Source organism: Crocodylus porosus, unplaced genomic scaffold (assembly GCF_001723895.1).
Source record: "Crocodylus porosus isolate Cpor-Errol unplaced genomic scaffold, CroPor_comp1, whole genome shotgun sequence".
NCBI classification, from domain to species: domain Eukaryota; kingdom Metazoa; phylum Chordata; order Crocodylia; family Crocodylidae; genus Crocodylus; species Crocodylus porosus.
The window spans coordinates 1,297,319-1,308,895 of NW_017728911.1; the positions used below are offsets into that span (position 1 = coordinate 1,297,319).

The 11,577-nt window shown below is 54.4% G+C and overlaps 1 protein-coding gene across 3 annotated transcripts in view; it reads right to left on the minus strand.

Moving 5' to 3' along the window:
* Window positions 1-8,917, minus strand: part of PATL2 (PAT1 homolog 2) — a 15,182-nt gene extending 6,265 nt beyond the window's left edge. The window contains exons 1-14 of one of the 3 annotated variants that reach the window (XM_019533240.1): window positions 8,814-8,832; window positions 8,157-8,297; window positions 7,966-8,068; window positions 7,030-7,472; window positions 6,165-6,233; window positions 5,699-5,758; window positions 4,676-4,843; window positions 4,258-4,344; window positions 3,142-3,296; window positions 2,720-2,800; window positions 1,945-2,086; window positions 1,299-1,419; window positions 1,114-1,211; window positions 403-447 (exon numbers count right to left, since the gene is read on the minus strand). In XM_019533240.1, coding sequence (XP_019388785.1) covers window positions 403-447; window positions 1,114-1,211; window positions 1,299-1,419; window positions 1,945-2,086; window positions 2,720-2,800; window positions 3,142-3,296; window positions 4,258-4,344; window positions 4,676-4,843; window positions 5,699-5,758; window positions 6,165-6,233; window positions 7,030-7,472; window positions 7,966-8,020 — 1,524 coding nt within the window. In that variant the 5' untranslated portion in view covers window positions 8,021-8,068; window positions 8,157-8,297; window positions 8,814-8,832. Of the gene's footprint in view, window positions 1-402; window positions 448-1,113; window positions 1,212-1,298; window positions 1,420-1,944; window positions 2,087-2,719; window positions 2,801-3,141; window positions 3,297-4,257; window positions 4,345-4,675; window positions 4,844-5,698; window positions 5,759-6,164; window positions 6,234-7,029; window positions 7,473-7,965; window positions 8,069-8,156; window positions 8,298-8,813 lie in introns of all 3 variants that reach the window. The other 2 variants (XM_019533239.1, XM_019533238.1) reach the window with 2 other exon arrangements.
* Window positions 8,918-11,577: the final 2,660 nt, after the last annotated feature.

Here is an 11,577-nt window from a genome sequence, read left to right on the forward strand (position 1 = left end):
TCAAGAGACTGGACAAGCACCTGGCTGGGGTCACATGACTTTACTTTTTCCTCCCACACGCAGGGGGTTGGACTCAATCTATTGAGGTCCCTTCTGACCCTAGTATCTATGAATCCCAGAGCACCTTCCAAAGCTAGTCGAAGGTGCTGTCAGACTTGTCCCCAGCTCACTTGGACCCACGGATCTCAGCCTTCCCTCCCCCGACAGCATCTCAGCACCAAGCAACTACACTCACCAAGTCCAGACTTAGCAGGGCTGGAGGCCTTAGAAGAGGAGCCAAAAGCAAGTTTCTAATGGGACCCACCTTTCAGCTGGATGGCTTCCAGCTCCCCACACAGCATCTCAGTGGGAGGAGGGATGTATTACTGAGAAGCCACAATAGGGACCAACAAGTCCCCTCACCTTCTCAATCCTGTCCAGTGCTCGAAGCCGCTGGTTCCCTACAGCCTTTGGATCCAGGAGGGAAGAAAGGAAAATAGTTAACACCTGCATGAGGTGCAGCTGCCCAGGCATTGGAGGCTCTGCCTGGACTGCTACTAGAAAAGCAGATAGCAGATGGTGTCAGGATAGAGAGCCCCCAGCTCATCCCTCAACTCCAGCTTGCCTGGGCAGGGTGGAGTCAGTGGAGCTTCCACCTAAGCAAGCTTTCCCTTGGAGAAAGGCCTCATTACCCAGCTCCTTAGTCTAGCCCAGCCCCAATGCTGTGCTTAGCCACAGCACTATGCACACCAGTGCCTTGGTAGCCACAGCAGTTTCTGGAGGGTTGAGCAGGAGGTCCCAGTCTCTCCAGTTAAGCCAGTAAGGGACAACTTTTTTTTTTTTTTTTTTTGCGCAGGTGTTCCACAAAATTAACTTCATACCCTCCCTGAACGCCACCCTTATCCTTTTCCCTTACCTGCTCTGCTTTGTGCTCCCTGCCCTCTGGGCTGCCTATTCCCTCCCCAGTCTGCCACATGACAGAGGCTGCCTGTGCCACTTGTAGCACCTGTGCTGCAGGTTGGCAACTCCTGCTTTAAATTAGCTAGAAGCTAAGGCCATACTAAGACTCAGGGTGAACTCAGGCACTGCTCGTCTGTTATATGCCCAGGGCTCTGTGGGCAGTCCCCTACATACCTCTTCCAGTAGGACATGGTGCACAGCATCAATGGCCCTGCGGGGGCTGTAGCACGTGGACATGGCAACCTGGCCCAGTGATCCTGCTATGCGCACCACTGGAAGAGACAGAGATGTAGTGTGCCTGGTCCCCCCTGTAGCCCCACAGCTTGCTCATGTCACATCTCATCGCTCAAGCCCCTTACCAGAGTCATGGGTCTCCATCTTCTGGATATAAGGTGTGACTAGCTTGGGAGGCTCTTGCTTGCTCCGGCCCCCAAAGAGCTCCTCCTCTGCCTGCTTTCGCTCCAACTGGTGGTAATATGCCTGCAAGCACAGGATGGCAGAGCAGCAGTGAGAGAGGGCAGAGTGGGAGCGGCCCCATGGCGAATGACAGGAGCTCTGCCCTCCTGCTGGGGAGGAAGAGGGCAGAATTACTGGTCTGGCCACACAAGCCCATATGGCTCCTAGGGCTAGTGTATATGGTCTAGCTCTCAGCTGGGATCTTACCCCTCTGCCACGTGTCCTCCTAAGTACACCTGCTCTAGGCCTGGTCAGGATAGAATAGGTGCACTGAGATGCCAGCCCTGCTCTCAGCCCCAATACCTGGGCTGAGTGTTGGATATGAAGGCCCGGGGGACAGAGCCAGACTGGCTGAGGTGGGCAGCCACTTGATGGCTTCAGTCTCCTCCTGCTGGGAGGATCTCCCCTTTAAGCACAGGGGCAGATGGGAGAAACACTCAGCTGAGCCAGAAGAGGTATGGGTGAAAACTCAAGCCTCACCCAGCTGGGGAGGGGCATCCAGCTGTCTCCCTTTTGAAGGGGAGAAAGGCATTAGATCCTTCTGCTCACCTGGTAATAGTAGTCATCCAAGTGGGGATTCTCACTCTGCAGCTGCATCATCTGCACCTTGATGACCCAGTCCTTCTCTTTAAGAGTCATGAGCCCAGCATAGGGGTCTGCCTTTGAGGACCAGGGCTTCTTGGGGGAGATGCTTCAGGCAAGAAACCATACCCCAGTGTTATTCCTGCAGATACAAACCCACAGCACCCAGCCCCTCTCTTGCTATGCCATGTCCATGGACCAGCCAGGTGGGCTACCTGGGGAAAATGGCCAAGGGGAACTGAGAGGCAGGGGAGGCATAGGGAGAGGGAACAGCACTGAGCAAATAAGTGGGAGGGAGGTCCTTCCACAGGACCCAGAAGTTTGAGTAATCATGTGGGTTGCTCCTTCCCTCCAGCCATTGTCTACTTTGGGATAGGACAGCCCTATTTCTCTGCATTACGCCTGCACCCACCTTCCCCAGTCCTAGATCCTCCCTTCTCAGGCTGAGCCAGAGAAGGCAGGTGCAGGATTCAGGACAAGATCCTCCATACCAGAACTGACCCCACCATCAGGGTGTGTCCCACCCAGTTAACTGGTTTCCCCTGAAACCCTGGGTCTTCACCCCTCTCCACTTGCTTGATCTCATTTGCATGGGAAGAGGCAGGCCAGACCTCTCCTCCTGCCCAGCTGCCCTTCACCCTTCCCACCCAGACCTTTCCAGCCATGTGAGGATGTGGCAGAGGGAGGCACCCATAGAAGGCTCTGCAGGGAGTGAGAGCCCCAAGTCTACCAACAACTTTACCTCTGCACCTGCCCTCGCTGCTGCCGTTGGTTCAAGATCCGTTGATGCTGGGGATGCAGCTGAGTCATGTGGCTGGGCACACTGCAAAAGGAATCCAGGGGAGGGTGGGATCCAGTGACAAGGAGGGCCTGGCAGTGATTGGCCACCAGGCAAAAAGCACAGCTGGCCACTGACTTTCACGGAAAGGCAGCTCCACCAGCAGGCTAAACTAACATCTGTGGGGTTCACCAGCCACACAATGCCTCCCTTAGCCCTCCATCCATCAGGGACCTAGGGGTTCAGCTTTCATTTCAGAATAGTCTCTCTCCAGCTGTCTTCACCTGCCACCGTTGAGGGGAGGGAGACTGCTTCCCCCCCAGCCCTCCCTTCCAACACACTGAGGAACTGCAAGGACTTGGATGTTGCACCTGCCAACTCCATACCTGAACTTCCCTTGGAGGCCAGCTGATGGACTAAAGAAGAGCGAGGGGTCAAGAGAAGGTGACATGGGGCCAAAGCGCATACCCAAGGGCTGCGTTGGTGTCCTGATATTGGGTGACATGGGCCTGAAGGGCATTGGAGATGTGTACTCTGAGCTCTGAAAGGGGAGGAAAGAAGCGTTAAGGACCTAGAGCAAGAACACTTCTTGAATGCCTCTCTTCTCCCAAAGGAGTCCACTGCCCTCCAGAATAGTCACATTTGAGCCACTGTGCTCCTGCACCCACTGCCTCTTGATTAGTTGGCAGAACCACCCATCTCACTGAGGAGACTGCAGAGAGTAGGATGGGATCAATGGGGCAGAGAGGAACCTGCACAGGCAGCCAGAGACCACTTCTGGGACTTTGGCATTTTGCAGCAGATCCAGCCAGGATGGTGACTGGAGAAAGAACCTGACGCAGTCCTCGTGCACATGGAGTCAGCAAGTGACCTATTCACAGGTCTCAGGAGCTGGCCCAGCCCCTGCCCACCCGTCCCCCAGCCTAGGTCAGGAATCACCAAAGCTGGCCTCTGCATCATCCAGGATGATGATGCATCTGAGGGGCTTGGGATGCCATGGGAAGGAGGACAGCCATGTTGTTTGGGAACAGGAAGCCCAAAATAATGGCCAGGCAAGGGCTCTGTGTACATGCCCCAGAAGCCAACAAGGAATGGCTTTTGGGATTAAGAGGTGTTTGGCCTGGACCATGGGAGTTACTATGCAACCCACCTATGGAACTCCTTCCTGCAGGAGAACAGTCCAGTAATAACCACCAGCTGATCCCCTCAACAAGACCGCTTCAGGAAAACTCCCGCAGATGTTACAAGCACTGCTCCTGCCACTCAGTGCAGAAAGCCTTCCCAATTAAGAGGATACTCAGGAGATGCTCTTCCCCGGTACAGAGCAGGACTTGCAGCCAGGCTGGTCAGGTTCAGTGCTTTGGCCAAAGCCTCCCATACAACCCCAGCAGGTGATGGGTTGCTTAGCTGCAACCCTGTCTAGTTCTTGTGTACTGGCACCCACAGGGGGCTGTGGCCAAGACAGTAGCAGCAGCAGCTGCCGCCACCACCCAGTGCCTTACCTGACTGGGAGTGAAGAGAGGAGAAGCTCTGCGGGGTGGCGTGAAGGGCCGAGGGGAGTACAGGGAGCGAGGCATCATGGGAGACTGCTGCACAGCAGGAGACAGGGAATGTTACTGGAAGCAGAGCTGTGGCAAGCTAATAGGTTGGGCCCCAGGTGCCAGGCACCCAAGGCCTGCCCAGCAGTGTGCCTTGCTATATCAGCATTTGTAGGTATAAATGAAATGGAATAGGAGGCACAGGGATGTTACAGTAGTCTGGCTGCTGTAAGAGGGCAGCACAGCATGCAGGCTACCTCAGCAAGGTACAGAGAAACTCCAGAGAGAAGAGTCTCAGGGCATAGCTTGCTCTTGGTTTCACATGGGACAGAAGAGGGGCAGACAGTCACAATAGGACAGACGTCTAACAGGAGTCCCTTACCTGCCGCATGAATCGCTGAGGGAAGGATTTAGGGGACATCATCCTGAAGTTTGGACGCTTGAGTCCTGGGGAGTCTGGGTACCCTCTCTGCACTGGGGAGCCAAGGAAGTCCAGGCTCATGTGAGATGTGGGGGGGACCCTTTCCAGCACATGAAGGATGGCTTTGTCCTATGGGGAGCAGGGGAACACTATGGAAAGAGCCATTGCACTATGTCCTAGGCATGTGGGGGATCTGAGGGAGGGAGAGGTTTTCAATCCCTGGCATCCCCCCTGCTAGGGACTAGGTTCCATCACCACTGATCTGTTTGGGTCAGCAAGCAAACTTGTCTTACAGGCCACCCATAATGCTGGGCGGAACCATTAGCTAAGAGCAGCTGGGAGCATTGGCTAAGAGCGGCAGACCCTGAACTCCAGCAGCCACCACCAGCATGCCAGGGCACAACTCCAAGCTATGCGGGTGGCTAACCATCTTCTGCTTGGAAAGCAGCTGAAAAGGCCTCCTCCCACACACGCCCAGCCCTTGGGCTGGAGGGGGCACAGGCCAGGGAGAAGAGGACCTGCTCTGACAGAGCTCTTGCTACAGCCACTTCCTCTGGCTGGGGGCTGCATTCTGTGCTTGAGACAGCCTGGCTCTCCTGATCCCCTAAGGAGCTATGCAGCTGGAGAAGTGTCAGCCCTACAAAGATCCCAAGCCCCATTGGAGCATCAGTCTAGCTGCACAGTAGGCAGTTGCTCTCCCATGAGCCTTTGTGCACTAGCCTGCTCTTGGAGAGCCTCTCAATACCTCACCAATACCTTGAGATCCTATTTTCCCCTCTATGCCAACAGACCTGCATCAAGTTCCTTCCCACTAGAGGAGCAGCTCCTGCAGGACATCCAACATCAGCCCTACCCAAAACCCAGCAAGCACTTTGGCTTGGACCCTGGGTGCCCCCCTACTGCCCTAGAGGTGCAGAGGGGCCCACAGTGCTCCAACCTGCAGTCCTTCTGGATGCAGGAAAGAAGGCAAAGGGTGGTGCTCACCTCCAGCATGCGATGTGATGGGATGCTGCCAGGGGATGAAGACCACACATCTGCAAGCACCTGGAAGGCAGCAGGAGCTAGTCAGGGGAGGAAGAAAAAAAGAGAGACTCCCTGGGAAAAAGACTCCCCAGGAAAAGACAGAGGGGCCAAAAGGGAGAATCAGGGGGAGGACATGGCACAGGCAGGAACAGCTTAAATACCAGCCCCTGCCTGCAGGAGGCACTGTGGGGACCTGAGCAGGAGTCAGCTATGCCAGAGAGCTCCCCCGCCCCAGTCCCAAGTTTCCCAGCAGGGGAACTATAGGGACACGTAGGGAAGGAATCAGGTAGGAGGACCCACAACAATGTGGTGGGAAGCCTATATCTCCCTCCCCACCCCCACAATCTAACCTGCCAGCAGGGAACATTCTCTGGTAGGAGGCAGGAGCAGATACAGCCTGACTGAAGACAGGATGCTTGTTGCTTACCAAATCATCTGCTTTGTACCCTTCCCAGCTGGAACCGATGCTGCTGTCCACAACTGCGGAGTCCAGACTCTGCAGGGCAAAGGCGAGAGCTTGAAAGGGCAGAGGAGACCAGTATTCAGCTCCCAAGGGGCAGGCAGCTGAAGGAGTCACCCCTGGGTGCTAGGAAAGGGGCAAGCCTTCCCTTCTCTCCCTCCTGCTCCAGGGAGAGGGGTCAGGGACTTGCCCTGGGACCCGATAGTAAGAGCAGGGTTGGGGGAAGGACTGGGCTTAGTGTCTGGCACATTAGTGGTGCAAGGAAGAAGGGGCCTGCAGCAGGAAAATGTTGTGCCACCTCCCAGCAGACCCCATGCCCCAGCTGGGGTCCTCGGACTTGGATCAGGCACAGCCCAAGGCAATGGGCCAAGTCAGGCTTACTTTCATGGTCAGTAGGGTTGGAAGGGACCTGAGCAGATCATCGAGTCTGACCCCCTGCCACAGCAGGAAAGAGTACTGGGGTCAAACAACCCCAGCAAGGTGGTCATCTAGCCTCCTCTCAAAGACCCCCAGGGCAAGCACCACTCTCTTGGAAGTTGATTCCAGATCCTAGCTGCCCTGACAGTGAAGTCACACCTCCTGATGTCCAGCCTGAATCTACCCTCTGCCCGCTTGTGACCATTATTTCTAGTTCCCCTGAGCACTACCAGGAGTAACAGGGACCCAATGCCTGCTGGTTCCCCCTGACTAGTTTGTAAATGGCCACTAGATTCCCCCCTCAGCCTTCTCTTGTGGGGAATGAACAGGTTCAAGTCAAGGTGAGATCCCTTGTCCAGAGGCACCTGGGCCAACCATGCTCCTAGACCCAGCTGGGGCTGGCCCTGGTCCTTACCTCCAGGGTGGGCTTGCCATGGACTGCTCTCATCACTGCCGGGTCTCCCAGGTCATTTTGTTCTTTGGAGTCCCCATCATCATGGTGCTGCTGCTCCCCTTCCTCCTGCTCATCCTCCTCCTCCTCCTCTTCATCTTCTTCCTCCTCTACCTCCACCTCCACCTCCTCATGCTCATCTGCCCCTAGCTCCCCTTCTTCCTCCATGTCACCATAGTCTTCTAGCTGAGTCCCAGGCTCCCCTTCATGCTCTTCCTCTGCCTCATCCATCTCCTCTAGAATAGAAGGCTTCTCTTCTGCCTCAGGCCCAGGCTCCTCCACAGCCTTGCTCTCATCTTCCTCCATCACTGTCCCCTCTTCAATACTCTTGTCCATGGGACTTGGCTCAGGGTCTTTATCTTGAGGGGCTGGGGCTTTGGCCACCTCCTCTTCCATGGAGTCTCGATCTTCAAAAGCAAGCAGGGCTCTAGTCAGGAGAGGGGTCACTGGGGGCTGCCTGGCAGCTCAATGACAGACCCTTTGGTAAGCTCTGCCTTCCCCCCCCCACTGGTACCAACCAAAAGCTAGTGTAGTGGAGACCAGTTTTTTTTGCTAGAAGTGCCACAAATTAGCTCAGCACCTTCCCCAAGTGCCATGTGATCCCTTTCTTCTGCCTCACCTGCTACTCTGCTTTCTGTTCTCTGGCCCATCTGTTGCTCTTTCTGCTTCCTTCCAAGTGTGCAGCATGCCACACAGGCTGTCTATACATTAGCTTAGGGGTGGCCATCAAGCCTCCTACTCTAAACAATATGAAACCTCAGATCTCCACACCATGAGCCTCTCCTCGCCCACCCCTCCCAGCCTACATGCTAATATTGAAGCCTTCCTGGGCCCACTGTCCCCACAGTTATCTTTCCTCAAGACCAGAGCCCCTCCCTCCTTCTACTGCCCCCTCCCTACCTAACCCAAAGGTCATGTCATTGTACAGGTCAATCTCTTCATCCTCCTCAGCCATTTCCTCCAGCAAAGGCGCATCTTCTGCCAGAAGGTAATCTTCTAGGACCTGGGAATGGCCAGAATGAGAGGAGCAATAGCATATCTCAGTCCCTTCATGGAGCTAAATGGTAGAGGCAGGAGACAGTACCACTCGCCTGGAGCCAGAGGCATGGGCTTCACACCAAAGGAGCACCCCAGTAGTGACAAAATACCCTTCCAAACAATTGCAGATAGGGCAATTCCCTGCTGGCCAGCTCAGGACCAGCTGTACTGCTCACTTACCTCCAAGATATTAACTGAAAAGTGAAAGGAGATGGTCCTACTTTTTGTAAACTTTCATCCCCCACCCCAGCTCAATCAATCAGAGGCACCTTCCTTTAGTATGCTTTAAACCTTCAGGGCCCAACCTTGCCACGAGCTGCGTGGGCCCAGAGAGCGCCAAGAAGGCCAGCGCACGGGCCGGGCGAAGGGGCCCAGCGAGGACCAAGAGCCCACGGGGCGAGCTCGCGGGGAGCGGGCACCCCGCAGGAGCGGCCGCACTTGAGCCGCGGAGGAGAAGCGGCGGCAGAGGCGCCGGGGGACATCGCAGGCGCCTCCCACCCCCCCCGCACCTCGGGGCGGGAGCGCGAAGCCGGGGAGCAAGAGGCAAGGAGGCTCCCTCTGCACCACACCGCGCCCACAGCGCCGCGGGGCAAGCCCGGGGGGTGGGGGTGGAGCGGCTTGGGTAGGTGCAGCGCAGGGGAAGCCGCCTCGGCGTCCCCGGGACGGGACGGCCCAGCTGGAGGAGCGGGGCAGTGGTGGAGAACACTTACAACTGGGTCGCTACTCCCCGCCATCCCGCAGCCGCCGCTCGCCTCCACGGGATCGGCCCCGGCCGCTGCCGCCTTTTAAAGGGCAGTGGCACTGGGAGCTAGGCTCCTCCACAGGCGCATGCGCAGCGCCTGATTTTCCGTACAACAACATGGCGGCGCCTAGGCGGCACAAGCCGAGCGCGCCTGCGCACTCCAGCACGCCCCCCCACCGCCAGCTGCGGGTTTGACCTGGTATTGCAGTGCTTCCAGGACCGGTGCAAAAAAACAGAAAAATAAAAAAAAAAAAAAAAAAAAAAAGGGTCTTTCCTCCCGCTGATATAAGCCTGGGGCTGCTCGGTGAGAGGGAGCAGCGAAAGTTCTGGCTGGGCTGGGGGAGGAGGAGGTCGCCTCTAAGTAACCCTTACTCATAGCAGGCTTGGAAGGGGAACAGTGACTCTGCTACCTCTGTTCTCTCCTCTAGCTGTTTGGCTCGGTCTCTAGTTCAGGGAGTAGATTGCAGTGGGGCATCGCATTTCTGTGTTGTTGGTGTAGCGAGGGGGAGGCTCAGTCCCTGCCTGGAGTGCCTAGCTGCTGTTGGGGTGTGGAGATGGGCAGGTACACAGCCTCATCCAGGCTTACTTCGAGATGCTGCCTAGAAACACTGCTGGTATAGGAAGCTAATCTAAGTTGCTGCAGCTGTGTCTAGTGGGTGCTAACAATGCTGTTAAAACTGAAATCTGGATGTTCCTGGCTGGAGGGTCTGCCCCCTTACCCTCTGTTTCAGACCAATTGCTGTATTTGGGGTCAGGAAGGAATTTTGCCCCATGATATGGTTGGTAGGGGGGAAATCTTCCTTCTCCTATAGTGGGGTGTATGACTATCTTCTTGGGATCTCTGGAGTGCATTTAAAAACCTTTACAACACAAAGATGTTGCTTGCCATCCCTTTGCTTTCCCTGTAGTAGGTGAGGGTGTTGTATCTTTGGGGTGTCAGGATTGATTGTGGTTTTTTGCTAAAAAGTTAGGATTTCTACAGGATGGCTTGGGTAGGCAGGGCTGTCCCTAGGGTGGGGCAAATTGGAGTGACCAACATGGGCCCTGCACTTTGGGGGGCCCTGTGGACAGTGCTGTACAGGCTGTGCTGTGGCCACCGCCAGCTCTGTTGCAGCTGCTGTGTGCTACCAGCTCTGTGCTCTTGCTGCTGCCCACCCTGCCAGCATGGACTGATATGCCCCAGGCCCTGTACACCCCTAGGAATGGCTCTGTGGATAGGGATGATCATGCCTCAAGCAGGGGTTGGACTAGATCAGCATTTCTCAACAAGTGGGTCACAAAAATATATGAAAGGGTTGCAAACAAACTTAAAAAATTGATTCTTCTTTAAAGGAGATAAACATGGGGAGTTATGGTTTTTTTTCCTTGCAGGCTGGCAGAGTTCCAGCCTGTGAGAAGCTGCTTGCCCTCACCCACAGCCCCACACACTGGGAAGCTGGGGCCTGGATAGCAATATTTACAAATGGGGCCTGGTACAAAAAAAAGGTTGAGAACAACTGGACTAGGTGACCTATGGAGGTCCCTCCTAGCCTTGCTTTTCTGTGATTTCTGTGTGGGAGTGGGGAGAAGATGTCTCTATGAACATAATGGGGTCTACCGCTGCCATCCCTAAGGCCAAGCTGTACTGAGTGCACTTCTCAATGGCCTGAGCAGTCCTTTAAAATCCCTGCAATGGAGGAAACCAGAGGAGGCTGGCCAATTATGGTATGTGCCCATTGGTATGAGAGATGAGCCCTGCAGCTTTCAGTAGCCTGACTTGAATCTGCCATGATTCTTTAAGGTAACAAATAGACCTGGCTTGAATCTGCGTTGTGTTCGCTGCTTCAGCTCTGGGTCTGCAGAGGGCAGTGTTAAGGCAGGAGCCCACAGCTGAGCGCACATTTAAGTGATGAGTATGTAGCAACAGTTATTAATTTTGCACCTGCGGTGTTTCAGTTGGGTAGTTGAGACACTGCAAATATGTCAATTCATGTGCTGACTAGTTAAGTAGACAAAGGTGCACCTTTTTCAGTAGCGTGGCTTTGTTCAGAATGTGTATTGTTTAAAGGGTGCTAATGCTTGATGGTTCTCAGATTTACTGAGAAGTGTTTAAAGTATCATGTTTGGAAGATACAGGGTGCTTCTCTGGAACATAGGATACTGCCAATGAGAATAGAATCATTCCAGGGCTTCATATCTGGTAAATACAGCTAGCATCCAAGTAGCTATCACTAAAGCTGACGGGAAGTGTTCAGGTTCTCATCTTTTGCTTTGAGCTGCTGTTTGAGATGGGAGATGACTGCAGTTGGTGCCTTGGTTTGTTCTGGACTCTGTGAGGGTACTGACCTACAGGTATAATGGAGAGTACACTGAGTAGGTGAGCTATCTTCCCCCTGAAGTATTGGATGCAGAGAAGAACTCTTGATGGTAGAGGGAGTATTTACAAGCAGGCTAGGCTGTTGTTGGGCTTAGATTTGGTTTCAATTGAGTAAGGTTTGATTCCTAGATGGGATTTGAGGCACTTGTTCTGGACAGAGTGAATGAATGAATAAGTCAAACTGTTTGGTCCCATCAGGCTTCCCAGGCCACAGAGATGTTGAATTAAAAAAGATCGTGGTTCGTTTCTCGGGAGGTGGAAAAAAACTTTCAGCTTCAGACACACTTTATTAGCAATACAAAAGGTATATATTTGCAAATAGGGTCAGAGGGAGAAGACAAAAGATCAAGTCCCTCTGCCCCCGAGCATAATCATT